This window comes from Panthera tigris, chromosome B1, assembly GCF_018350195.1.
Source record: "Panthera tigris isolate Pti1 chromosome B1, P.tigris_Pti1_mat1.1, whole genome shotgun sequence".
NCBI classification, from domain to species: domain Eukaryota; kingdom Metazoa; phylum Chordata; class Mammalia; order Carnivora; family Felidae; genus Panthera; species Panthera tigris.
Genome location: NC_056663.1, coordinates 40431626 through 40458368, shown reverse-complemented (window position 1 = coordinate 40458368; position 26743 = coordinate 40431626). Strand labels below are relative to the sequence as shown.

Sequence of the window (26743 nt, the reverse complement as noted above, 5' to 3'; positions counted from 1 at the left end):
ACAAAGGTGCGGTCCCCAAAGCGTCTTCGCCTACATCAACTCCCGCCCCTGCCACCTGCGCGCCGGGCCGTCCCGCGCACGCGCGCACACGGAGCCAGACAGTTGGGTTTGTCCCAGCTGTTCCTCTCCGCACTCAGACCCCCGGCGCGCGACCCGGCGCGACACTACGGCGCAAACGCCGTGCGGGTGGGGGCGGCTAGGGGCGCGCAGGCGCCGCGGGGAGTGTGAGGCCGCGCAGGCGCGGACGGCGTTGGTTTGAAGAAGACCTTCAGCGTTGCCCTGGCGGAGCGGAGACCGGTCCTCTGGTTGGAGGTGAGGAGAGCCGACGCTGTGGGCCGGGCAGCCGGCGGCGGAGCGGGGCCTGGCGGGGGTGGGTGGTGGCCCGCCACAGAGCTGGGGACCCGGTGAGAGGCGGGCCTAACGGAGGGCTCGGAAGGGAGAGAGGAGCCTAATGGGGTGCGGGCCCGGTTGGGCCGCGGAGGGCAGAGAGGACCTTGCTCCCCTGGCCGCCTCAGGTGATGGAGCCGCAGCCCCGGCGTGGGGAGTGGCGCTCGGAACGCCGAGCCGCGACCCTGTCAACGCCTGGTGGGCCCACAGGACTTTTCTTTCCAGGCGTCAGGCCAGAAAGGAGGTTGGTTTCTAGGGAAGTTGGATCTTCGAACCCCAACCCCATCCCCCAACCCCCCAACCCCGTCCCCAGCTTCCTCTCTGGAATTGTCCACTATCAGGGGAGCTCTCATACTCCTTACCGCCAGAGAGGATGTCATACGTGCAACTGAAAAAGGCGAAACGAGGAACAAAAGGGGCTCTTTACTGTCAAATTAGTAATTGTGTAAAGCAGTATTACCTAATTAACGCCCCCCCCCCCGCATCTAAAGCAAACCCGTACGTTGTGCATGCCAACAAACGACAAGCGCATTTTGTAGAGCCAATAGAAATATGTAATGATAGCTTTACTCCCGAGTATCGTGAAGTCTCTGTATCTTATCGATTTTTTGCTTGATCATACCAGCAGTGCATTACCCATCAGAATCATAGGCCTGAAAAAGTAAGCTTGAACTAGGCAGAATTGAGATCAGTTAGTAAACTAAACCGGCTACACTCCTTGCAAAGTGTCTGGCAGTAAAGCAAAATTCTAAAAGACTGTAATTAGATGGATGTTTCTAAACATTTAAGTGTATCTTTTCTCTTGTCAGGAGATGAAAATCCAGACTATGTAGAGCCTTAACATTTCTGTTTGAATATATAGTGTCTGCGTTTCTATACTTACCTCCCCAAATTTAGACTTCGGAAAAGTTCCAACAGATACCAGCATCCACGGAAATAATAAAGAGTAATATCAAATTGCAATTGGCAATGTGTAAATAGTCTAGGATCAATCATTTAAATGCAAGGAATTGAATTGTAAAAATAATTGCCCTGGAAGTGGACTCTGAAACACTGTGGTTTAGAACAAAGTTTTATTATGGTATGAGTCAGTATATTTATACTGACTCTTTCCCCTTTACTGTATGTACTCTCTCTCTCCCTCTCTCTCTCCCTCTCTCTCTCCCTCTCTCTCTCCCTCTCTCTCTCCCTATCTCTCTCCCTCTCTCTCTCTCTCTCTCTCTCTCTCTCCCTCCCTCTCTCTCCCTCCCTCTCTCTCCCTCTCTCTCTCCCTCTGTCTCCCCTTCTCTCTCCCTCTGTCTCCCCTTCTCTCTCTCCCTCTCTCTTTCTCTCCCTCTCTCTTTCTCTCCCTCTCTCTTTCTCTCCCTCTCTCTCCCTCTCTCTCTCCCTCTCTCTCTCTCTCTCTCTGTATATATATATATATATATATATATATATATATATATACACACACACACACACACATACATATTTTTTATATTGTACTCTTCCTTCTTAACATATATTATCTTCATATTTGACAGGTTTAGGTTAAGGAACAAATTTTAAATGAATTCACAATTAAAAAGTGCATCATGTGTATATTGTGTTCAGATATGGTATAGGCAGAAACTTAGCAGGAGGGCAGATTAAGAGCCAGGATAAATATAAATAATTATTAGTTTGAATGTGTTGCTAGTTCAGGCATAGTTAGTAATTGCATGGGCTAGCTGGTGCTCTGGATTTTTTGGGCCTATTAATTGGGCTAATGGGACTGCTTGAGATGAGATGGTTCTACAAGTGGTTAGACATAGTTGTTGAGGCTGCTGCAGGAAAAGAGTTCCCATTATATAAAGAGGGCAAAGGAGTGGTATGCTTATCGGTGTTGATAGCGCTTCTGAGAACTTTAATGTGAGGGCCATGTTGGCAATAGAAAAGCTGAGGAATACCGAGCAGCCAAGATGAAAAAATCAGCCAAGGGGAAAGATTTTTGAAGACTTTAACTTCAGAGCATACACCAGTTTTTGGTAAGCAGAATTATTGCCGGTGAAATTTATCCCGTGTCTAGTTAACGGGTAAGATTATATATTTTTGTTGTTGTTACAATTTTGTTACCTTTTTTTAATGTTTATTTATTTATTTTGAGAGAGGAAAAGAGAGGCAGAGAGAGACGGAGAGAAAATCCCAACCAGGCTCCATGCTCAGTGCGGAGCCCGACATGGCGCTGGATCCTACCAGTCACGAGATCATGACCTGAGCAGAAATCGAAAGTCAAATACTTAACCGACTGAGCCACCCAGTCGCCCCTATATAATTTTATTTTTAAAAGCTTTGAGAGAGGACATATTCTGGAAGAATACATTTCAATTAGTGTGGTAATTCTTATTTTAAGAGCTGAATTTCAGAGTGGCAAATTCAGAGTGGTGAACATTTGTTCACCTTGAAGATTTTTAATGCATCTGTTCTTACAGTTCTTTAAAACAATTTTACCTTGTCACTTTATGTAGCTCTTAGGCTTTATTTTATATGTCATATATAAAATATATATAATATAATACATATATTATAAAATCCAATTTAACACAGCATCTCCTTCAGCCTGTGAGAAATTTCTTTTCTTTGAAATGCAGTCAGAAAGATGACCTCTGTGAATTGCATGAAAAAACCCTTTTATTCTCCAGTGTTCTGAAAAGTTCTTTGTAAAGGAGCAGAATGCCTTCTCCTAACTTTGCTTGCATTAGGGTATAAGCCTTAATGATGCAAAGGAAAAGTGTATACCTCTTCTCACAGGACTAAATACGAGGACTGTGGGTGAATAAATACTAAATGGTTATTTTTATTCCTTTGTCCTCATTTTTCTTTATAAGATATGTGTAACACACCAACTTACTGTGACCTAGGAAAGGCCGCCAAGGATGTCTTCAACAAAGGATACGGTAAGAATGCTACTGTAAATTTCCAATTTTGGGTAACGGTTGGTGTTGAATGCTTACTATATGCAAGATAGTGCTAGTAAGATAAGGTTAACATTAATCTACTTTATAAGATTTAAGGGGATAACTGTCAACAGGTTATTAGACTTGACTCTTTAGAGGTAGAGTCCCTTACAAGCATTAAAAGCTATTATATACATATACACATGCATATATTATGCATATTTAATGTTAGCTGTAAGATGAAGTAATATAAATCTGTAATACTTATGTCTCTCCTGGCTAGCCCTGGGGAAAATTAAAGTGGGGACTACATTTTTCCTCCTTCTAATTTTCATGAGTGTGAAGACACAACTTTTGACTTCTTTGGAGTAACATTCTTTGATTCCAAATGGACATTTATTTTTAGTTTTTAAAATTTAATCTTTAAATTTTTAATTTTTGTTATATACATTTGATTTTTCTTATTAATTAGTATAGTTATTTAAGTTTATACTTTTATAAGCATAACACTTTTTGATAATTTTTATTCTTTGAGGGCTTAAAAATTATACTTAGTTCATTATAATTGTTTTTATGGAACTCTCACCTAATAGGAATACTGTGTATTTTCCATATGGAAGGACCATTTTCATAATTTCTAAGTTGTAAAAACTGGAGCGAATGTCACATTTTATACATTAATGTGTTTTTGTGTGTGTCTAGGATTTGGCATGGTCAAAATAGACCTGAGAACCAAGTCTTGTAGTGGAGTGGTAAGTACCCAAGACATAGATAGATAGATAGACAAATAGATAGATATAGATACAGATATATATATTTTTAAACATAGCGCAAGCAGGGTAGGGGCAGAGAGAGAGAATCCCAAGCAGGTTCCGTGCTGTCAGCGCAGAGCCTGACACAGTGCTTGATCTCATGAACTTGAAATCATGACCTAAGCTGAAATCAAGAGTTGGACACTTAACTGACTGAGCCACCCTGCCCCCACCCCAATATATTTTTAATAGATGTAGCATAATTAACCTAAAGGAACCTGTTTAAAAGTGTTTAGTCTAGTTGTGTGAATCAGCATACATTTGGTCCTATGCTATCTTACCTACAGTTTTGTCATAATCTCAGATTTCAGTGAGCATCTTCCCTGTAGCCCATAGACAATCCAGGTTGAATTTTGGGGGAGGTCCTTTGTGTTTGCCATAATAAGAATATGCTGAATCTTACTCTCAGGACATAAAATATATATGTATTTTGGACATATATCACATCTTTATACTTTCATGAGTATGTGTATGGCTACTAAATACTTTCATTATAATGAGTTTATGCAAGTTTTATTGCCCTCTTACAAAAACAAATTAACTTTAGCCTCTATCCCTTCATGATTAGTCAAAACAAATGTAGAAATAAAATGCATATAGAGGATTAATCTACTGTATTTATTGATGTTCATAAAGTCTTTTTTACTGGAAGTTATTTATATAGGAAAGGATATAGGCATATTTTCAAAGTGTTATTAACCAGAACTTTTATTCAGTAAATCTGGCAAATGAATTAGCTTTACATTCACCTCATTTTCTGATGTCTCCTCAGTGGCAGCATCTCTTTTTAGTATTTACCTATTGAAACCAGTGCGAATTTTATTTCTGGATAGAATGATTTAGTTAAAAGGGCTAGAGGCATGTGGAATTCATATGATACTTTGTCTCATACTCCATGTAATCCTGGTTTGTCACCATCATTTTTTTCCTGGGTTTTCTAGTGGTAAATAAATATATATGCAGCTGCCTACTAGGATGGGCATGTTGTTATATGATTCTGTTAAAATGGAAAAATTATACTCACTTTGAATAGGGTTTCAGAATTTGCTCAAATTAGGTTTGTGTTGCAAAAATCATCGACTAAAATTTTATCTCCCTTTCATGCTGCTGTGGTGTGGGACTGTTCATTCAGATGGTAAGAAAAACAGAGCATATTTGTGTGCTTGTTTTTATGACTGCTTTTGGTCTCTGGTATTGATTTAGGATAAATTTCATCCATTGCTCCAATCAGATATCAGATTGTACTTAATATATGGCATCTATTTAACAGTAGCATTTTTGTGGTAGTTTTGTTGCTTATTTATTATAGAGCTGTAGATGTTAAATGCATGTTATAAATGTATTTTGCACTGTTCCTTCTAATGATGAAATTAGAGAAAAACTGAAGCAGTTGTAAGCCAATGCTAATTTTTTAACTTAGAAAAATTCTGCCCTTTTCTTTGAGATTTGTACATCTGGTATTTTAGACTTTTGAGAGACTTTCAAAGTAAGAAATGATGATGATAAACAGGGAAAAAATGTAGACTAAATACACTTTTACCGTAGGTTTGTGTGTGAAGTTTTTCTAACACTAAAATTGAGGTTTATATTTGCTATACTTTCAAGTTTAGGAGAGGTGTATGTAAAAAAGAAAACACTGGGTAGCTGGATCTACTGAAAAAAAGCAACAGTCACATTAAATAATTGTGTAGACTTCTAAACATGACTAGTGTTTTGTCATTTTGTACTGAGACCTTGCCCTAAAATGTGCAGCATGATACTCTCTTGGAAAACTTCCTGCGTGGTGTTGATAAACAGATCATAGTTTCCCAGTTGTCTCATCAGCCTGTAGAACTAGATGTGGGGAGCAGGGTATTTGGTAAAGGGAGGATTCATATTGCAGGCAGTGAAACAGAACTGCTCAGGGCTGGCAGCATTTCATTACTGTTGGCAGTATTTCAGAAATGCGCTCTAAAAACAGGGCCAATCAGAAGGTTTTTTTCTCGACAGTTCATAGATTGTCAGTGACAGGTGTTGACTGTTTGCTTCCTTTTAGAAGGAGATCTATTTCCTATTGCTCATTGTCATATGACTGAAAGGACACCTACTGAGGGAGGAAGATATATTTCAAGATGTTCATAGTAACTATTTGATAGAAAACACTTTAAAAGGTAGATGAGGAAAAGGGAGAAAAAGGGACAAGTTATAACATTGCATTTTGTTGTGAAAAATGGGTACATACTTACAAATATTGAAATTGTTTATACCGAAAGTTTTACAGATAGTTAAAAAAAAATTTTTTTTTTAATGTTTATCTATTTTTGAGAGAGACAGAACGTGAGCAGGGGAGGGACAGAGAGAGAGGGAGACACAGAATCTGAAGCAGGCTCCAGGCTCTGAGCTGTCAGCACAGAGCCCAATGTGGGGCTCGATTTCACAAACTGTGAGATCATGACCTGAGCCAAGAGATCATGACCTGAGCTGAAGTTGGACACTTAACCGACTGAGCCATCCAGGAGCCCCTTACAGATATGATAGCTTTGTGGACCAAAGCAATAAAGTTTTCATAACAGTGTGAATGTACTTAATAATGCCACCGAACTGCACACTTAAAAATGGTAAATTAGGTATATTTTACCACAGTAAAAATTAAAAACAATTATTTTGATGCAATGAAGTTTTGACTCTATTGAAGAGGATAGGGTAGTCCTTTCTAGTGTTTGGGGATTTTTAAGGACGTTAAAATTAACTAATAGTTTGAAACATATGATAGAGAATGAATAAGCGTTTTCAGGTCATGAAAGTAAAATGTTCAAGATTTAATATTTTTGTGTTTTTGGTAAAGGAATTTATTTTCAGTAAAGATATTTCTCTTTTATTTTTATTATTTTTTAAATTTATTTTGAGAGAGACCAGGGGCACATGCACTTGAACAGGGGAGGGGCAGAGAGGGCAAGAGAGAATCCCAAGCAGGCTCCACGCTGTCAGCACGGAGCCCGATGTGGGACTTGGACTTAAGAACCTGAGACTATGACTTGAGCCAAAATCAAGAGTCGGACGCTTAACCAACTAAGCCATCCAGGTGCCCCAAGATATTTCTTTTCTAAAAAAGAGAGTTTAAGATTTCCATTTTAGTAAGAGAGTATATTGGACAAGAAATATCAATAAGAGAGGTGGAATAATGGAAAGATCTGAAACTCGTTAAACTTTAGAAATAGGAAAGAAGGAAAGCAGGAAATAAGTTATGATAAAAAGTAAACTATATTGGTTTCCGATGCATTGAACACCACTTTCTGAAATGAGTATTTTTTGTTTGATGAGCTGTTTTTAAAGTAATTATTTTTCTTGCTTATCAGGAATTTTCTACTTCTGGTCATGCTTACACTGATACAGGAAAAGCGTCAGGCAACCTAGAGACCAAATATAAGGTCTGTAACTATGGACTTACCTTCACTCAGAAATGGAACACAGATAACACTCTTGGAACAGAAATCTCTTTGGAGAATAAGGTAAAAGAAAGCATTAGAAATTACTTTTAGGTTAAATTTATCTTGCAGATAAAATGATCTATAAACCCCAAATACAACATGAATGAGATCTTATAACCTATATAGTAGCCATATTTTTTTCTCTGCATGTGGCCTTCTCTGGTATATTTTACATTTCTAGAAAGTGAAGCATTGTTTGTGAGTACATAATTATCACATTACATCTTGGTTCTGACCAGTTCCACTTATAACTGAGCCTCTCCTGGTAAACTAGACTATTTATAGTGATTTTGTTTGATTTTATTTTGTAATCATTGCAAAATTGGCTCCGTAGAAAAATGTTTCTAACTTCTGTAATGTTTCTAAAGAGAAAAATTTATCAGCAGATATTTGTCACATACAAATATTTGCTTTGTACAGGACACTATTTTTTGAGGTATGTCTATATGAACATCATCATGTATCAGTAATATATATGTATAGCTGAATAAATTACTTAGGTTGGCTTGTTAAATGTCAGGTTATCTCATTACAGTAATTTTAAGAGTGTATCAAGATTATTTGGTTGTATTGGAATTTTTTTTTTATTGCAATTAATGTTATTGGCTGTAATAGATTTGACCTACAACTTAAACCTGTATTTTGGTGAGAGAATCATGATGAAGCCTGGGAATAAGGGGACAGGGGAAGGAGACAGGGAAGAATAAAGAGGTAATTTATTAAATAATTTAATATTTGGCTTTCTTTAATGACTTTTTTTGTTTGGAAGTTAGATAAAACTTTAGAATTGTTTTCTTAGGTCAAAAGAAGAATAGAAAATTACTAATTGTTCGTTTTAAATCTTTATTTTTCAGTTGGCTGAAGGGTTGAAACTGACTCTTGATACCATATTTGTACCGAACACAGGGTAATTATCCAAACCCCATTTTCTGTTTTTGTAGTCTGTAGAGATAGAGAGCTTTAGAACAGGGAATTGCAATGAAAAGTTTAGGTGCAGGGAGAACGTAGGAGGTTGCTTTTAGGAACCCCAGAGACCTTGTGTATGTACTAAAGAGAAAGGAGGACTCCCTTGAAGCAGAGTAAAGTTTTGATTTGAAAATTGAACAGATGAACAAAAATATAAAGCTGGTCCAAGGAGGCACATAGTAGGAAAAATTTAGGCTATAGACGGGCTTGAGACTAGATCTTTTCTTTCTTTTTTTTCTAAAATATTTTATTTTTAAGTAATCTCTACACCAAACCTGAGGCTCTGACTCATAACCCCAAGACCAAGAATCACATACTTTACCAATTGAGCCAACCAGGCACCCTGAGACTAGATATTTCTTAAGCTCTTCTAAAGATTGATGGATGTAGTATTTTGCTGAGAAGTTAATTTCCTAAGAATAACTGTAATCTCCGGGCGTTGGAACACTATAAACAGTAGTTCTGCTACTGATGTGCTTTCTTGTCCTTTAAAAATCCCCCAGCTTCTCTGCCCCAGTTTCTTCATCTGAAAAATGGGCATGGTGTTGTTTCCTATGGGCCGCTGCTAGATAAAGGCAGGATGACATTTTTCCTCAGCTGTGACAGCATGTGTGTCATTCCTGCCACACAGTTCAGTTATCTTCCAGGTAAATACTCTCAGAAGAAGCCTGCTTAGAAGATGACAGGATTATTAAGAACCAATTTCTTGGGGCGCCTGGGTGGCTCAGTCGGTTAAGTGTCTGACTTCGGCTCAGGTCATGATCTCGCAGTTTGTGAGTTCGAGCCCTGTGTCAGGCTCTGTGCTGACAGCTCAGAGCCTGGAGCCTGCTTCAGATTCTGTGTCTCTCCCTCTCTCTCTGCCCCTTCCCCACTCATGCTCTGTCTCTCTCTGTCTTTCAGTAATAAATAAACGTTAAAAAAAAAATTTTTTTTTTAAAAAAGAACCAATTTCTTGTTTTCGGTACTGTCCTTCAAAAATGTATACTTCTCTTCCATCCATCCATCTGATATTTATTGTCCAGGGAGAAAACACTCACCTTAAGGAAAATAAATATGCTTACTAAAGCACTCTACCCTTAAAAAAAAAAAATAACACTTCTTTTTGAGAAGTTAAGTGTGTCGGGTGTTACGTTTTATAGCATTTGGGCATTTAAAAACATTTAAAGAAATTTGGCTTCTCATGAATACATATGTATTCAGATTATTAATTCGGTACTGAAATATCTTATTCCTTTTTAGACTTTTGTTAATGCCTTTGTGAAATTAATCATGAAATATCCTATCATTTGTACTTACAGTGAAGAGTAGATAAAAATGGTATATGTATTTATAATCCTAACAAAATTATATTTGTAGAGCTAAGTCATTTGAAATTTTACTATATGTATACCATCTACCAAAATAATATTTACACTGGGGGAAGGAGGGGATCTTTCTTACTCTAAAGATTTCTAGACAGTAGTAGAAACTCATGTTGTTTTCATTGTGTTGTTTTTATTTGTCTGTTTACAGAAAGAAGAGTGGAAAATTGAAGGCCTCCTATAAGCGGGAATGTTTCAGTCTCGGCAGCAATGTTGATATAGATTTTTCTGGACCAACCATCTATGGCTGGGCTGTGTTAGCCTTTGAAGGTTGGCTTGCTGGCTATCAGATGAGTTTCGACACAGCCAAATCCAAACTGTCACAGAATAATTTCGCTCTGGGTTACAAGGCCGCAGACTTCCAGCTGCACACTCATGTGTGAGTGTTTATAATTCACTCCTCCTTTAGTACTAGTGCAGTTGCCCAAAAAGATGGTAGCCATTAACATGCTGAGAAAGTTAGAAATGAGGTACCTGCATTTAATGTGCTTTGGTGGACATCCAGCCTCACTGTACTAATTTTCCTAGTCAGCAAAACATTGCCAGAGGTTAGGGCACTTGGTGCATTGTGCTGTGCTGCTGATAGTAACTGGCCTCTCAGCCTGTACCCCAAACTTTAGGAAGGTCTAGAATCTATACAAGAACCACTGGGTTGGAGAGAGCCCAGGATGTGGTCACCTCCTGATAAAAGGGATCCTTTGGAGACTCTTCTGCTTCCTCTAGTGCCCTACTTAGCTTGTCAGTATCTGGAAGTAGATCTGTTATTTGGATCATGAAGAGCAACCACTCAGTTGACCTGAGCATTCTGGAACATCCCCAGTAATTCTTTTGAGGTTTTAGGTACTCACGGTCAGAACCCAGCCACCCCTGTTGCATTCAGAAGAAGCAGAAGTCCTCAAAGCAATCCTGGATTCAATTCTGTAGGCTGCATCCTGTTGGTTAAATGAATTTGAATTTTTAAATTGTATTTAATGTCTTGGCCTACTGGGCACTGTACTATTCCAGGAAGAAAAAGCAAAGGATAAGCTAGGTGTTTTTCAAGTGGTATAGATTGCCCTTCACTAGATATTCCAGTTCACTGAAATAAAGTGAAGCAATGGTATAGACAGTGGCATTAAAATTGATGAAGCAGTATTAGGAAAACCATGGAAAGTAGGGACCAAGTTCTGGGATGCTTTGAAGCAATAATGTAGGCACTTCTCTAGAGAAATACACCCTAGGTATTGTGTTTGGGGTGCTTTCTGATGCTAGGATTGTGTCTCAGATGAAGTTCAAAATTGGCTTTCTTCTTGTTATTTATTTTGCAGAATCCTTATTGAACTCCACTTTTAGGTCTCTAAATTCTTTGAACATCTCAAAGACTTATAGATCATATTTACTAGAGGCGTCTGCCTTCATAATTGAATTTTGTCTAAAAAATTCGTATGGAGGAGCTGAGTAAATGAATCAGATGTTAACTACATTTTAATCAGATGGTTATAAATTACGTAACTGGATTTAGTTCCTTGTTTTGTTTGGTAGTCATTTATACTAGAAGTTTGCTGAAAATAGGTAGTTGCAAAGTGAGATCCTTGTCCAGATAGTCTTAGAATTTTTTCCATGTCATAAGAGTGGTACTAGCTAGATGTTTATGACTTTTTCTTATATCATGAAAATAGGAATGACGGCACTGAATTTGGAGGGTCTATCTACCAGAAGGTTAATGAGAAGATTGAAACATCAATAAACCTTGCTTGGACGGCTGGCAGTAACAATACCCGTTTTGGCATCGCTGCTAAATACAAGCTGGACTGTAGAACTTCTCTATCTGTAAGAATGTGCTACGAGATTGGATCTACTCTTAGGGTTTCATCTGAGTTGTAAATGAATGTTGTGAGATGGTTGTTGTACACATGTTCTCCATTAACTTTAGTGAGACGCTCATTGTGTAGTGAGAAGAGTATCACACCTCACGTCCTGGAATGTGGGTTCTAGTCCTAGTTCCTCCTGTATTTGGCTGTTGTCTGACCTTCTCAAGTCATTTTTATCTCTTTGGCCTCAAAATTTTCCTATCTGTAAATTCATGGGATTTGATTACTATTCCTGTGGCTCTTAGTAATTCTTATTAATACTGACACTAATTGAGCTCTTCAATTTCAGGTACTATACTAAGGGCTTTATGTGTAGTATCTCATTTAGTCCTCCCAGCTACTCTTGTGGTGAGTAGTATCTTCATGCCCATTTTATAGATGAGGGAACTGAGACTTGGAGAGGTCAGGTAACTTGCCCAAAGTCACACAGTAAGAGGCATTGTCAAGATTTGAACCCAGATCTTCTCTCACCAGAGTTTATGTTCTAACTACTGTCAGAGGTTGTAAACTGGCATCTCGAAGAACTCAGTACACCAGGGTGTTTGGCTGCACAGTGTTTTATTTATTTATTTATTTTAAGTTTATTGGGGTGCCTGGGTGCCTCAGTTGGTTAGATGTCCAACTGTGGCTCAGGTCATGATCTCGTGGTTCATGAGTTTGAGCTCCGCATCCGGCTCTGTGTTGACAGCTAAGAGTCTGGAGCCTGCCTCAGGATTCTGTGTCTCCCTCTCTCTGTCCCTTCCCTGCTCACACTCTGTTTCTCTCTCTCTTTCAAAAATAAGTAAACATTTAAAAAAATTTTTTTTTGAAGTATGGAGCAGAAATTTACTTGGAATTGGTTGTGGTACACTGACAATTTGTATTTGTGTCCAAACAAGCTCTCCTATTCTAACAATCAAAATGGAAGTCAATAGGTGTCTCCATTTATGAATGTTTATTTTGGAGGAGGGGCAGAGAGAGAGAGAGAGAGAGAGAGAGAGAGAGAGAATCCCAAGCAGGCTCCGTGTTGCCAGTGCAGACTCAATGTGGGGCTCGAACTCAGGAAACTGTGAGATCATGACCTGAGCTGAACAAGAGTCGGATGCTTTTAACCAACTGAGCTACCCAGACACACCTGGCTGCACAGTGTTTTAAAAAATTTGTTTGAGGCCTTTAAGCATGCATTCTCAAAGTCCCTACTATCTCTCCCAGTCCTATTAACTGAAGAGACTTACATTTTTATTAATTAAATTTTCAGTTCCAGTAATTCTAGATTGACCCGAAGGTGCTTTAGTTTTGGAAATCCGATGCATGAAATGGTGCTTGTACTGGACTTACATATTATGAAGTTGGTTGTTTTCTAACTGTTTCTATTTCATCTCCTAATTTTTAGGCTAAAGTAAATAATGCCAGCCTGATTGGACTGGGTTATACTCAGACTCTTCGACCAGGTGAGTAAAGGAATTAATAACATTGGATGTGGGGTAGGAGATGATGGAAAAATAATGAAAATAACCTATAAAACCTACAATCAACTGTAGGTTGATTCAGTCCATTGTGTAACAATTGGTTATTCATACAAAGTAAAGCAGATCAAGTGCTTTTGTTTAAAAAATAATTCTATATTTCTAACCGGGTCACTGTGGCTTGTGAGTTTGGTTGGTCATTCATTATTCTTAACCCTGAATTCCAAATAAAGTTTGCTGTGATTGTGCTTTGCTCATTGCAGATCAAATGATTATAGGTAACCCTATTGACTTAGTGGTACCTGAATGCTTGTAACTCTTACACCCAGCTGCAATCCATGCCCTTGATTCCACCCATGTTCATTGTTTCTAGAAAATGAAAAGCTTATTGTAATACTTGTTACGAGTGATTGTGGTGTTTTCTTCTTCCTAGGAGTCAAACTGACCCTATCAGCTTTAATCGATGGAAAGAACTTCAATGCAGGAGGTCACAAGGTTGGGTTGGGATTTGAGCTAGAAGCTTAATGTGGTTTTGAGTAAAGCATCCGATTTGTCCCTGGAGGTGAAGAGAACCCACTATGTTTTGGCCTTAAAATTCTTCTGTGAAATTTCAAAAGTGAACTTTTTATTCTTCCAAAGAATTGTAATCCTCCCCACACTGAAGACTAGAGATCGCAAGTCCATCCTGAGGGAGGTACTTGAAGGCATGCCTGGAAGTTGTCATGTTTGTGCCACATTTCAGTTGAGTTCCACAGTGTTATTTTAAATGTGTTCCTCAGCGACAATGTAGTGTCATGTTACAAAGGAAATGACCCAATCCTCCAGTTTGTACATCACGTCCTGCATGTCCCACACCACTTTTTCATGACCTTTTAATATATTGGTCTCTGTGCTGTAGTGGAATCCTTGGTTTTGCATCAGAGTAAAATAAAATAAACCCATCACATTTGGAACATAATCGCTCATCTGATTTGCTAGTGATGGTTTTCTTATATTTGGTGTGATAGGTTTTGTTTTGAAAAATACTCTCATAGGTGATGGGATTTAGGTCTAAAGTGGTATGTCTGGAATGTCTGTGCTATTGCCTGTCCCTTCCATCTGTCTTTACGGCTCTGACTGTTCCTCTGCACTCAGGCTGAGGAGTGAAACAGTTTTGTTCTGCTGGACGCCTTTGTTGGGGTGCTTGCTTCCTATCGCACTAAAGCAGGATCATATTGGTAGTTTAGTAAAGCTGCTGAGAAAGAGTGGGGGCGGGGGTGGTGAGTGGGCAGAAAGACGGGCGAAGGGGAGGGTACAGTTGGGGAAATGCTGTCGGGAGGACACTGGTAGGCGGAGGCACGTCTGCAGCTCCTCCCAGGGCTTCAGGAAAGTGCTTTCGATTACTGGATCTAGAGAAATGATAACCCAAAAATGGAGATACCAGTTTGGAAAAGGAATGAGTAGGCTAGAGCTAGATATTAGAATATCTTCAGGGCTTACTGGTAAATATTGTCCTTTCCAAGAATAGAACTCTTTTTGAAATCTTTTTTTAAAAACAGTATATGCTGGTTGCAACAAATTCACTCAGCTTAGACATTAAAAGTGAAAATTTGCATTCCTCTCTCCAGTCCCTCTTTCTTCTATGACTTCTAACAGTTCGATGTATATCTTTGCAGATACTTTTCAGTATCTTTAGAGATTACATAAATATATGTATATAATATTAAAATCCACATCTTGTTTTGCAATATACTTTATTTATTGTTTATTTATTTTTAAGTAATCTCTGCATGTGATGTGGGGCTTGAACTTAGAACCCTAAGATCGAGAGTCAATATGTTCCAACCAACTGAGCCAGCCAGGCGCCCCACAATATACTTTTAAATTTAACATATCAGAGTTCTTTTTATGTTTGTTCATATAGATCTGTCTCATGTTTTTTTATTATACTTGACTATAAATGTGATATTATTGAACTATTCTCCTTTTTACTGTATTGAGTTTTTTGCTTTATAAATAATGCTGCATTGAATATCTTTGTGTCTACTTCTATAAATATTTCCATAGCAGCACTACCCAGTAGATCTTTCTGTGATGATGAAAATGATGTGTCTGCCTTGTCTCATATGGTAGTCATTAGACACATGTAGCTGTTGAGCACTTGAAATGTAACTAGGTCAGTGGAAGAACTCAATTTTTTAATTTATTTTTTTAAGGTGTTTTTTTTTTTTTTTTTTTTTTTTTTGAGTGAGTGAGCAGGAGAGGGGCAGAGAGAGAGGGAGAGAGAGAATCCCAAGTAGGCTCTGCACTAACAGCATGGAGCCAGACGTGGGGCTTGAACTCAAGAACTGTTGACACCATGACCTGAGCCAAAACCAAGGGTCAGACACTTAACTGACCGAGCCACCCAGGCACTTCAGAACTCAATTAGAAAAAAATTGTAGGGGGTACCTGGTGGCTCAGTAGTTAAGCATCTGACTTTGGCTCAAGTCTTGATCTCACTGTTTGTGAGTTCGAGTCCCACATCAGGTGAGCTCAAGCCCCCTTCGGGTAAAACACGAACCTCAGGTGAGCCCGGCTTCTCTCTCTCTCTCTCTCTCTCTCTCTCTCTCTCTCTCTCTGCCTCTCACACACTTGTGCCCTCTCTCTCTCTCTGTCAAAAAAAAAATTGTTTTTAAGATTTTTTTTTTTTTTTAATTTTAAGACATCTCTTGCCCAACATAGGGCTTAAACTCACAATCCCAAGATCAAGAGTTGTAAGTCTACCAACTGAGCCAGCCAGGTGCCCCAGAAGAACTCAATTTTTAATTCTATTTCATTTTTATCAAATTTAAATAGCCACCTGTGACTCATGGCTGTTCTTTAGTGCAGTTCTATAGGATAGGTTTCCAAAAGAGAGATTGCTAAGTCATAGGACATGTACATTTGATAAGTAGTACAAAATTGTCCTTCAAAAATTTTATATCAATTTCTGTTTCTACCCTTGGTGGTTAAGAGTGCCCATTTCTCCACATCCTCAGTAGCATTGAATGTCATCAAACTTTAAAATTTTTACCAGTTTTAGAAGTGAAAAATGGTGTCTTAATTTGTATTTCCCTAATTGCCAGTGGGATGGAGCTGTTTTCACGTATTTACTGATCATTTATAGTTCTCTGATTTGCCTGTTAGATTTCTTGCTCAGTTTCCAAATGAGTCATCTTAACAACCACTAGACACTGTTGCTTTTTGAAAAATATTAGTGCTACAAGGTATTTTCCCCGCCACCACCAAAGATCATCTTTTCTAGCACCCAGATTCCAACCACCACCTCTTATGTTGGAAAATATCTACCAACCACATGATATAATTTGATTTTCTCATGATCTTTGTGGGTCAGACGACCATTACAGGAAATAAAGTACCACGGGAAAGGAAGAGGGGTACACAGGTTCGTTCTGTCCTGTTGACATCTGTGTCTGACCCTGGCAGGACCTTCCATGCAGTGTGAGTGCTGGTGGGGTGCTAAGGTGGGCTGGCCGCTGCTGCACATGGAAACTCCTTTGTGGTATGGAGTGGAGCGGGAGCTAACTGCCGTGGGTTAACATAGCTCTGGGGGATTTGTCTTCATTCTAGTGTGGTTACGGGTGGGGGATGGAAGTGGGAGGAAGGGGGCATAAGGAGATTCAGGGAAACACTAATGAGATGTACCCCTAATTAATACCTTAGTTATCTGATAAAGTTAGTTATATTTATGGCTAGAGTTAGGTGGGAAGGAGATTGCTGTAGGGTTGTGTTTTTTTCCAATCTTGTGCTATCTGTCCCTTTTAAATGATCCATTATTGCAGAGCTAAGGAGCCAAGTTTTGTGTATTGATACATTAATCCAGATATGAACATAAGTGCTTTAAATTTCAGCCTTTATTCAGTAGTTTTACTGAATCCTGTGGTTTGCTAGGCTGTGTTCTAAGTCCCTTCATTGTTGTAAGGTCATTAACTTGTAGCAGAAAGAAAAGCACCCTTCTCGAGTGTATGTGCCAGGTACTGTGGTGGTTACCTTATATGACTTAATCTTGTTAATCCTCATAACAGTGACTGCAAACATCTTGGGAGTCCAGTAGTCCAGGAGAGAAAGCCGTGAGAGGTGTTTCTAGGATGGGGCAGTTCATTGTGGTTTCTCATGGTGGGAATTCTCAGTAGCTCCCTCTGTCCCCCGTAAAATGCACACAAGCACCTCTTTCCCCTCCCGCCGCCCACCAGCTTTCTCCTCCTCATCTTCCCAGGTTTTCCTCCCCTTTCTCAATTAGCCTGGTACCCCTAAGGCAGTAATTTATTTCATTTTATTGAATTTTTAAATTGATTCATTCAGGACACTATGTTGCCTCAGTGTTTCCTTTTGAGCCTTACTCTCAAGGTAACTTATTTTGGCCTTTTCCACAGCCTGTGAGCTTTGTACCTGGGAATAGAGAAGGGACATTCTGGTTTGTATGTATTTAATGTCAGCAGATTCTTTGCTTCAGTGACTCCACTCAGGAATTTGCCTTAAGGAAATCATTAGAGGTACTCATTATCATAGAACAAATGTTCCACATGGGGAACAGTAGGGGAATGATTAAATGATGGTATGTGTATTCATCAAGTGGCACATTATTCAGCCATTAAAAATCATGTTTTTGAAGAATAAGAACCATTGAGAATTGTTCACAACATATTAAATAGAAAAAAGCAAAGTAAAAAACTAATCTCAATTTTATTTTTTTAAAAGGTCTATGTTAATATAGGAGAAAAATACCCCCAAAATGTTCATTATCTCAGGGAGGTGGGATCATGAATTTTTTTTTAATCATGAATAATTTCTATTGATTTTATGCTTTACTGTATTTCTGTTTTTCTAAAGTGAATTTCTTATTTCTGTAATTAGGGAAATACTTCTCTAATTAATACTGTTTGAAAAGGCAGCCGGCCCTCGTGGCAGTGTGGCAGGCTGCAGTGTCTGATAGGTGGTCAGTGTGTGTCCAGCACAGCAGCTGAGGTGCCCCCTAGTCTGAGGGGACAAGGAGCCCCAAGGCATTGGCCAGGGCAAGAAACACCAGGGGCTTCTACCTGCCTTAGGAGAGTTACCTAAATAGATGAGAATATGGGTGTTTCTTGTGGTAAGAAACTAACAAGCATGAGGTTTTTATTAAATTTAAAGAGATTAAAGTTTACATATCACATTTTTTTTTAATTTTTAAAGATTTTATTTAAAATTTTGAGAGAGAGGGCGAGGGCAAGTGTTCGAGTGGTTAGAGGCAGAGAGAGAGAGAGGGAGAGAATCCCAAGCAGGCTCTGCACTGTCAGCACAGAGCCAGGTGCAGGGCTCAAACCCATGAACTGTGAGATCATGACCTGAGCTGGAATCAAGAGTTGGACACTTAACTAACTGAGCCACCTAGACACCCCTAAAGATTTTACTTTTAAGTAATCTCTACCCGCAGTGTGGGGCTCAAACTCACAACCTTGAGATCAAGGGTCACATGCTCCACTGACTGAGCCAGCCAGGTGCTCCTACACATCACATTTTAAATATTACTTCTGCAAGAGACCAGGAAGACAACACAATGTATTGCTAATGTGTCATCATACTCAGCATCACTGCTTAAGGAACAGAGGAAGGCAACAATGTTGCAAAGTTTCATTTAGTTAATGTCCTTGGAAGCTCACCACCAATGTGGGCAAGCCTCAGGTTCTAGAACCTTGGACAGGAGGAGTTCTAAGCTGAAGTGGTTTCTGGCTGCCCTACAGTGCTACCTACCTACCTACACATGCATGAAGATTGCTGTGTTTTCTGCACATGGAGGACCCCCATCCCCCACCCCCTTTAAGACTGTAGCCTCTGATTGATTGTGCATGCTTTGTGTACTCTTGGGTTCAGTTCTCTCTGCCTGTTTTCCTTTAGACTCAGATCCCTCTTTTCGTTTGCTCTCACTTAAATGTTGACACTCAGGTTCTGTCCTCAGCCTTTTCTAACTCTACAACCTGGTTACGGGTGAGAAACTGTTCCAGGTCCCATCTGCCTGTCCTCGGAGGTTCTGATACACCTCAGGGGCCTTCTCAGAATGAAGGTGGTCTGATGACAGCAGCATACCTCCTCACTCAGGTTTCAAATAAATTGTAAATTAGGACAAGGTGTCAACAGATACAAGCCAAAGGCTGTATCTTTATATGAAGGCTAGTTGACAGGGCAGTCCTCCCCCTCCCCCACAAACCTCCCCAGTTGACAGGGCAGTCCTCCTCCAGGTGGAATGGAGGAGGGGGTTCTTGTGCTTCCAAGAGGAAGATGAGAGGAACGAACTCCAACGTGCCCAGTTCATTCTTCCCAAATACACCATTCATATGCACTCCCTTGCCCCTGGAGGAGGGAACATAAGGGTAAAGAGAGGCCAGAGTGTGATGCTAAAGGTGGGCCAGTCCTGTGAAGGAGACACTGAGAAGGGAGCACAGCATTCATAGTATGTGTGCTTTTAATCATAGCCAATCCCCACCTCCTCCCAGAGATTGGGCTTGTCTGCCAAGGAAACACATCCAAACCTTGAGGGGTTGGGGTGAGTAGGGTATGTGCTTCGACACAGCTCCTAGCGATCCTCACACATCCACTGCATTCAGCCCTTGCACATCACTGGCCCCATCTTCTTGACAGCTGCCCTCTAAAGCTCTTCCCAAAGTTAGCGCCATCTAAGATAGGCTCTCCTGCCCACTTCCAAGCCTTTCCTGCAAGCTGCCTGCCAGACCCTCTTCTCAGATAGTCTGCAGGCATCTAAAACTCACCGATTCTCAAACCGAACAATGCTATTACTGTCCACTTTGTACCTGGACTTCCAGCCAAATCGCTGCCTCTTCCATGAAAGCTTCCCCAAGGTTTATACCACACTGTCATGCAGTTTTGTTTTGCCCACCTCCCCTCCTGCCTGTGAACGCTTAGAAGCCTTTTTGTCTTCTGACCTCCAGTGGCCAGGCCAATGCCTGGCATGTGATAAACATCCAATGGATGTTTACTGAATGGATGAAAATGAGCCCTTGGGCAGGTGGGCCTGGTTTTGTCTGCCAAGTCATGGGGATTTCTGCATACTGACTGTACAGACTGAGGTTCCCTTTGGCAAATACTCATATTTTTTCTGTGGCCATCAAAGAAATAGATACTGACATTTCTAGCAACTCTTTGAGTTATGATACAATTATTCTGTGAGGTGACTTCACCTGCAATTTTTAAAAGGTTCTGGGAAGATGGTCACTATTGCAATTACACTGGATCCCACTGGGTGTCGCTGTTGTTGCTGCTTAGAGGCAATAATGGCCCAGCTGTGGAGTCCGGGCCTTCTGTCCTGCAGGTCCTTCCTTTTGACCTCACTCCCTTCCTAGCACCATACGGACTCATACTTTGGAATGTCTACATTCAGGGCTTGCTTTAACCAAATGTCAAGGCTTCGGGAAAGGCAAGGGAATTGGCCATCCTACTGTAACCCAAAGCCCTCTGTTAGGTTCTCAATTTGTTCTGGCCCATCCAGATGGAGACCAGATGATCAATCACACTTGTCGAGTCCGAAACTCCTTACTTTAAATCAGATTGAATTCCTATTGCCTTTATAAAAACAGTCAGAATAAGCCTCTCGCCTTTTCTTCCTAGGCTTCCTTCAAGTTCTTAGTCACCTGGCTGTGTTCCTTCCGGACACCCTCCTCCCAGCCCTACGGCACTTTCCTCCTTTTTCTAGAGGCCACAGTTGTGGACACAGTCTGACAGCTGCTCAGAGGAAGAGGCCGGTGGGGAAGCCTGGTCCTCTTACCATTTGGCTGCCTGGACCTTTTCCTCATTCTGTGCCTTAGTTTCTCCAGTGCCTGGCCAGCTCCAGGTGTCCCAAAGACTGGTGTTTCAGTGTCATGGGGTGATGGAGTGTAGGTGACTTTCCCCTTTTTTTCATAACATGCTTCAGGGTTGTTTTGTTGTCTTAATAAAAGGTGAAGCGCTATGAAAATATTTAAGGTGACGATCCAAGGACAGGACTCCCTGTCTTCTTCATGAGAATTCAACCATATCCTACAGGTCCCCCCAATCTTTTTCTTCCCTCACCAAGCACGCAGAGAACCCATCGTCCCGTTTCTTTTGGTCTCTGGCTGTTTTGTTCAACTGTGGCTTCTTTGCTATTCATTTTCTCCATCTAATTTAATGTTTTCCTCCAAGCAGCCCACCTGAGGGGAGCCATCCACAAAAAGTGGTCAGTGAATAACCACAAGGGAAGGCAAACACACACACTTGTTCATGGAGCCCTATTCTGAGCCAGGCCTGGAGTGGCCCCCTTCATCACACTGTCCCCCAGAACTCCTTACAGCCCCACAGGAGGCCTTGGGGTCCCCAGGGAGGAAACCGGAACTGGCAGGGCCCGGTGCTCCCTGATGCCAGGAACCACCTTGGCAGGAGCACTTCGAGGTCAACCACAGTGTGAGGCTGAACCTCATCTGAGGACTCAGAACACACTGCATCATCCTTGGGTGCTCTTTGCACGGTAATTGAATATTTGTAATTGAATAAATTCACTGAGGCCTGATTTTACATTCCATTTTCGGAATGATGGATTTTTTTTTTTTTCTGCAGCTTATTCTGAGGTGACAGGACTTATTTTAAAAAATTGTCTTGTTAAAAACGAATGTGTTTACATATTTGCTCAAAAGTTCAGTCCTTTTGGAAAGGCAGAAAATGAAGTAATAAAAAGGCTGTCTGGGGAGCTCAAGCTCCCGTGGACAGCCCGCGCTCCGTGCACGCTGTGAACCTCCCAGAGGAGCGGGGACACAGGGAAGCCAGGGTCTCCAAGGGCGCCCCTCTCCGCCCCAGACAGCAGAGGGTGTGATCTGGTGACAAAATCAGTTGCCAGGGTCGTCGGAGTTCCCCTCCTCAGAGAAGTGTTTGCATTTTTAGAGAGAGGCTGATTACGATGACGTCAGAGGAAGGACTCCAGGTGGCCCGGGGCTGGGAAGCCCCTTACCGGCGTCCCTCCCCCTCCGAGGCGACCCATCCTCGGCCGGACCTCGGGTACCCTCGTGGGGAGGGGAGGGAGTGGCCCCCTCTGTCAGGTAACAGGCTGCGCGGGGGTGCGCCGGTGACAGGGCTGCATGCTTAGTCATTCGGAGGCTCAGTGTGCATGTGACCTTTGTCCCACTTCGTTTCCTGGGCCTCTGTCCCTGCCGCCCTGGCTGCCGGGGCTGCGCTGGGGCCCAGGGCCCTGGACCGCAGCTTGCCAGCTGGCGCTGTTGTGCTGTGACTGTTTCTTCTTTAAATTTAGGAGGAAATAGAACTTCTTCAATCTGATAAAGCTTTATTAGAAGAGGGTAAAATTGAAAGGCCTAGAATGCCATTTGAAAAATCACGGAAAGCAAATTTCTCTGTGGAGATGAACTTTTTACACCTGGTCAGCTTTCCTCGCCTGTTACCTGCCTGGCTCCAGAAGGCGACGGAGCAGGCGGCCCCTGCGCGGAGGCCGGAGGAGTTTGCTTCAGCTCAAAGGTTTGCTTTTGTTTGGGGCTGCTTGAGCCAAGAAGAGGATGCGCCTTTTTCTGCTAGGTCCTTAGCGTTGAACATGTGAACCCCCCGCCCCGCCTCCCCTCAGGAGGCTGGCTGACTCCAGAGTCGAGGGGGCAAGGCTGAACACAGAATTGTGATACACCCTTTAATAAAATCCCATCCCGGGACAAAACCCTCCCGTCAAATTGCTGAAGGATCAAGGTGTGTGTGTGTGTGGGGGGGGGGGGGGTGCGCATGCACACGTGTGTGGAGTGCGTGTGCATGCGTGCTAACAGTGGGCATTTCAGGATGCTGGGTTGTGTGACTCATTTTTTTCCTTTTCTTACATATATATATATATTTTTTTTTTTTTTTAATTATTTTAAATGTTTATTTTTGAGAGAGCGTGAGCAGGGGAGGGGCAGAGAGAGGGAGACACAGATCCCAAGCAGGCTCCAGGCTCCGAGGTGTCCCCAAAAACTGTGAGATCATGACTTGAGCAGAAGTCAGAGGCTTAGCCTTAAGCTTAACCGACTGAGCCACCCAGGCGCCCAGCACGTATATTTTTTGCACAAACATGTAACAGTCGTAAAATACAAAGAGTTATTTGAAAAGTAGAAGTAAAATTACGTAGCTTTTATTTTTGTGGAAACTGAACAAAAAAACATTGAATAGATAATTAGAAAAAGACTTCAGAGGCAACCTTTTGAAGGGCATTTTTTATTATAAATTTAATATGGTTGATTAATGAAAAATCACAATGAAGTACCAAGAAAACGTTTGTCAATATAAAAATTTTAGCAGCATTTCCACGGTTTCAGGCTCCAGCATCACTCACACTCCCTCCCTCCCGCTTTCAGGACAGAATCCAGTGGGACTACAGTAGAGCATCAAGATGTTCAGCTTAGTAAAGGCCTCAAGGAAATCCTCAAATCCAGTGTATTGTCTGATATTTCAACTCTACCCCCTCCTGAATGTCAACTCACTCGCCTTAGTGTTTTAAGAATTCGCTCTTTCAGGCTGCAGGGGAGAGTACGGGTGAAAATTTAAACTGGACTTGGTGTGTGGTGCTTGATCGGGCAGCCTCACACGTGTACATTCTCTACACGATGACGACGACGACGACGACGACGGGCCACTGCAGGGCTCACCAGTAACTAGCGAGTGGTGGCAGTGGGGGCGGGGGACAGGAAGTAGGATGCTCGTAAAGAGCACGTGACAGGGGGCTGGTGCTTCGGCCTCCGCCCTGCTAGGGGGCAGGCCGGGGCGAGGCGGTCTCGCTACAGCCTAGGTTAACAGGATTCATGGGAAGGGGAGAAAGACAGTATGAAAATATAATACTGGCAAACTATTCCCCTGCTTCTTTGGTACTTTCCAAAATTCTCTGATCAAAAAAGTATATGGGAAGCACACCATTAAAAAATTACCGTTTTAAGTATTTACAGAGGCAATTATGATATATTACATAATCAATACACAGTATATGAACAAATTCCTCAGTGAAAGCACTTGTGAACTCCTACCCCAGTATTACTCAAGAGCACACCCCGGACGTACATCTTCCCAAATGTGCATCCAACCCGATTCACACTTATCTTACAGTATATTCAATGGGAAAAATAGCACTTTCCAATCTACACTTTCCTTTTAAAAGGTTCTTAAAATTTGCCACTGAAATCATTCCGTACAAAGATTTGTTGAATATTGAATTCTAGACAATATTTCTCCACTCCCATTTCGAGTATGTTTGAAATAATGCTATCTATTCTATGTATACAATATATATTTAACATATAAGTAACTGCACCACGTTATGTCACCACGATACCAGTTTAATGCACATGATTATGTACAGTAGTTAAGTTAGCTCTGGAGGATGACTCTCTACAGTGTAGGTGAACAGTGTGGTTTGGAACCATATGAAAGGGCCACGGACAAGCTGGCTGGGAGACAGCCCGTGAGCAGGCAGCGTGCGTGTAACACGCCACCCACACATACCCACGCCAGACCCTCCCTTGTGTACTGGGCGGAAGAAGACAAATCACACATATGGAAGAATCCCGTACATGAGAAGAGCCATGATAGCAGCACTGAACAACCCGGCCACGGGGACAGTCACAAACCAGGCCACAAAGATGTTCCGGAAGAGGCGCCAGTCCACGGCTTTCCGGGAGCGGATCCAGCCCACGGCCACCACGGACCCCACCTGCCAGAGCACAAAGATTTAACAGTAAAAACAGAGGTCCACAGATCTGAAGGCGAGACAGAGAATCTGCGTTCAACCAATGTAAGTTGGCTCATTTCAGAAGGAAACTGAATTCTATATAATATTACCAATTCCTTCCCCTCCATTTGTTAAAGATTTTAAAATAGTTTAGATTTCAGGTACAGTTACTTTAGTATTATTCTATTTAGCATATAGTTCTGGAATACTTTTCCACCTACGTTCTGCTCTGTTTGAGTGGAACTTTAGCCAATGACATGTTTTCTATTCTCTCTGCACCTTATAAACTATGAATGTTCTTGTTTTAAATATTCCACAGGTAGGACACTGCTTACTGCAATTTATGAACCTGTTTTAATCACATAATGAAATGGCAATAACGTATCCTTCTCTTAGAATAACAGCATCATAAATGTTGGAGCTGGAGAAGACCTTTGAGAGTATCTCATCAGCGTCATTTTTTACAGAGGATAACAGATCCCGAGAGGATTCGGGGGCACGAGGAGCTATCCTAAATCACAGCGGACTGAGGACTAGAACTCAGTCCTCTTGATTTTAAACTGGTTTTCTCCTCCATCTCAAACTGCTTGCAGTGTTTGTACTTTAGCTAGTGTGAGGTGCAGGAAAAAAGTAAAAAGTGAAGTGAAATAAAATAAAATGAACATAAATATTGGATCTAAACTGTCACTCATGTCTCCCATATGACACGTATAGATACTTTAAAATCATAATGTCAACAATGATTTCAAGTATTTTGGGGTTTTTTAATCGAGAAATTTTACTTATGAACAAAATACAAATAGGAAAAATACTTGCAATATGTTGTCAAGAAGGGTATAAGAATAAATGGGTTAAAGACAAAGAAAAATGGGGCTCCTGGTTGGCTCAATCAGTACAGCATGCTCAACTATTTTTCTAAACACTCACAGTTCATTTTATGGTTTGTTGAAAGTTTAAAGGAAAAAAGACTCAACTTTAAGTATCCTAAAAATGAAAATCATAAGAAAGTGCAATGCCTGTAATATCTCCTGCCTCACTCAGGCTCTGGTGGGGCTCAGCACTTGACAGAATGCCCTTGACCATTTGTGAGGTGGACTTTTAAGATCTCTATAAAATAGGCTTTGTCTCTACCGACCCTCAAATACTCCAGAATCAGCAATGATCAATGAGTGAAATATCAAGCAGGGTCTAACCACAGAAAAAATAAAATCCAACCCTTTAGATTGTTTATGGACGCAAACTGCAATGCCAAAAACAGCAGCATATTTAAAGGCAGTTAATCTGACATTTTGTCAAAGCCAGGTGGTGATTAATATCTCCAGGACAGCAACTGACTAACCAGAGTAAGGGGCCATCATAATGACTGATTTTATTTAAACTTTGGCCATAACCAGTACTCTGTATGAACCTGATAATTCTGCTTAGCAGTTCCTAGAACATGACAATCGAGAGTTTTCTACTGCATAAGGATCAGCTAGTTTCTGTTGGTTCTCAAATATGGTCAAATCCACACACATTAGTTCCTGAGATTAAATTCTTCCTGTTGCTCACAGTCTCTCTGGAGCACTGTCCTCTTTAGCACACCTCCTATTGTTCTGGATTCCCTTAGGGAGGACACCCTCAAGTTTCCATTTTATCTCCGCCCTCTTCCTTTCTTAGAACACTTTTTACCTTTTTTTTTTTTTTTTTAATGAGAGAGAGAGAGAGAGAGAGCGCATGAGTAGGGGAGAGGGGCTGAGGAAGAGAGAGAGAGAGAATCTTAAGCAGGCTCCATGCTCAGCCCCGGAGCCTGACATGGGGCTTGATTCCATGATCATGACCTGAGCCGAAATC

The 26743-nt window shown here is 41.1% G+C and overlaps 2 protein-coding genes across 9 annotated transcripts in view; one reads left to right on the top strand and one right to left on the bottom strand.

Annotated features, from left to right (window-relative positions):
• Position 1: 1 nt before the first annotated feature.
• Positions 2-14161, top strand: VDAC3 (voltage dependent anion channel 3). 2 transcript variants are annotated; one of them, XM_042983365.1, is made up of 10 exons: positions 2-312; positions 3234-3302; positions 4005-4054; positions 5247-5249; positions 7450-7602; positions 8436-8488; positions 10060-10287; positions 11567-11717; positions 13131-13188; positions 13637-14161. In XM_042983365.1, exons 2-10 carry the CDS (start codon positions 3236-3238, stop codon positions 13726-13728), a joined length of 855 nt encoding a protein of 284 aa, XP_042839299.1. In that variant the 5' UTR covers positions 2-312; positions 3234-3235; the 3' UTR covers positions 13729-14161. The 2 variants fall into 2 exon arrangements, with proteins under 2 accessions (XP_042839299.1, XP_042839300.1); XM_042983366.1 differs by lacking the exon at positions 5247-5249 and having other exon boundaries at positions 4-312.
• Positions 14162-23403: 9242 nt separating this feature from the next.
• The window catches only part of SLC20A2 (solute carrier family 20 member 2), a 107160-nt gene continuing 103820 nt past the window's right edge, over positions 23404-26743 (bottom strand). For all 7 annotated transcript variants that reach the window (XM_042983359.1, XM_042983355.1, XM_042983356.1 and 4 more), the window contains one exon: positions 23404-24892. In XM_042983359.1, coding sequence (XP_042839293.1) covers positions 24728-24892 — 165 coding nt within the window. In that variant the 3' untranslated portion in view covers positions 23404-24727. The remainder of the gene's footprint in view (positions 24893-26743) is intronic.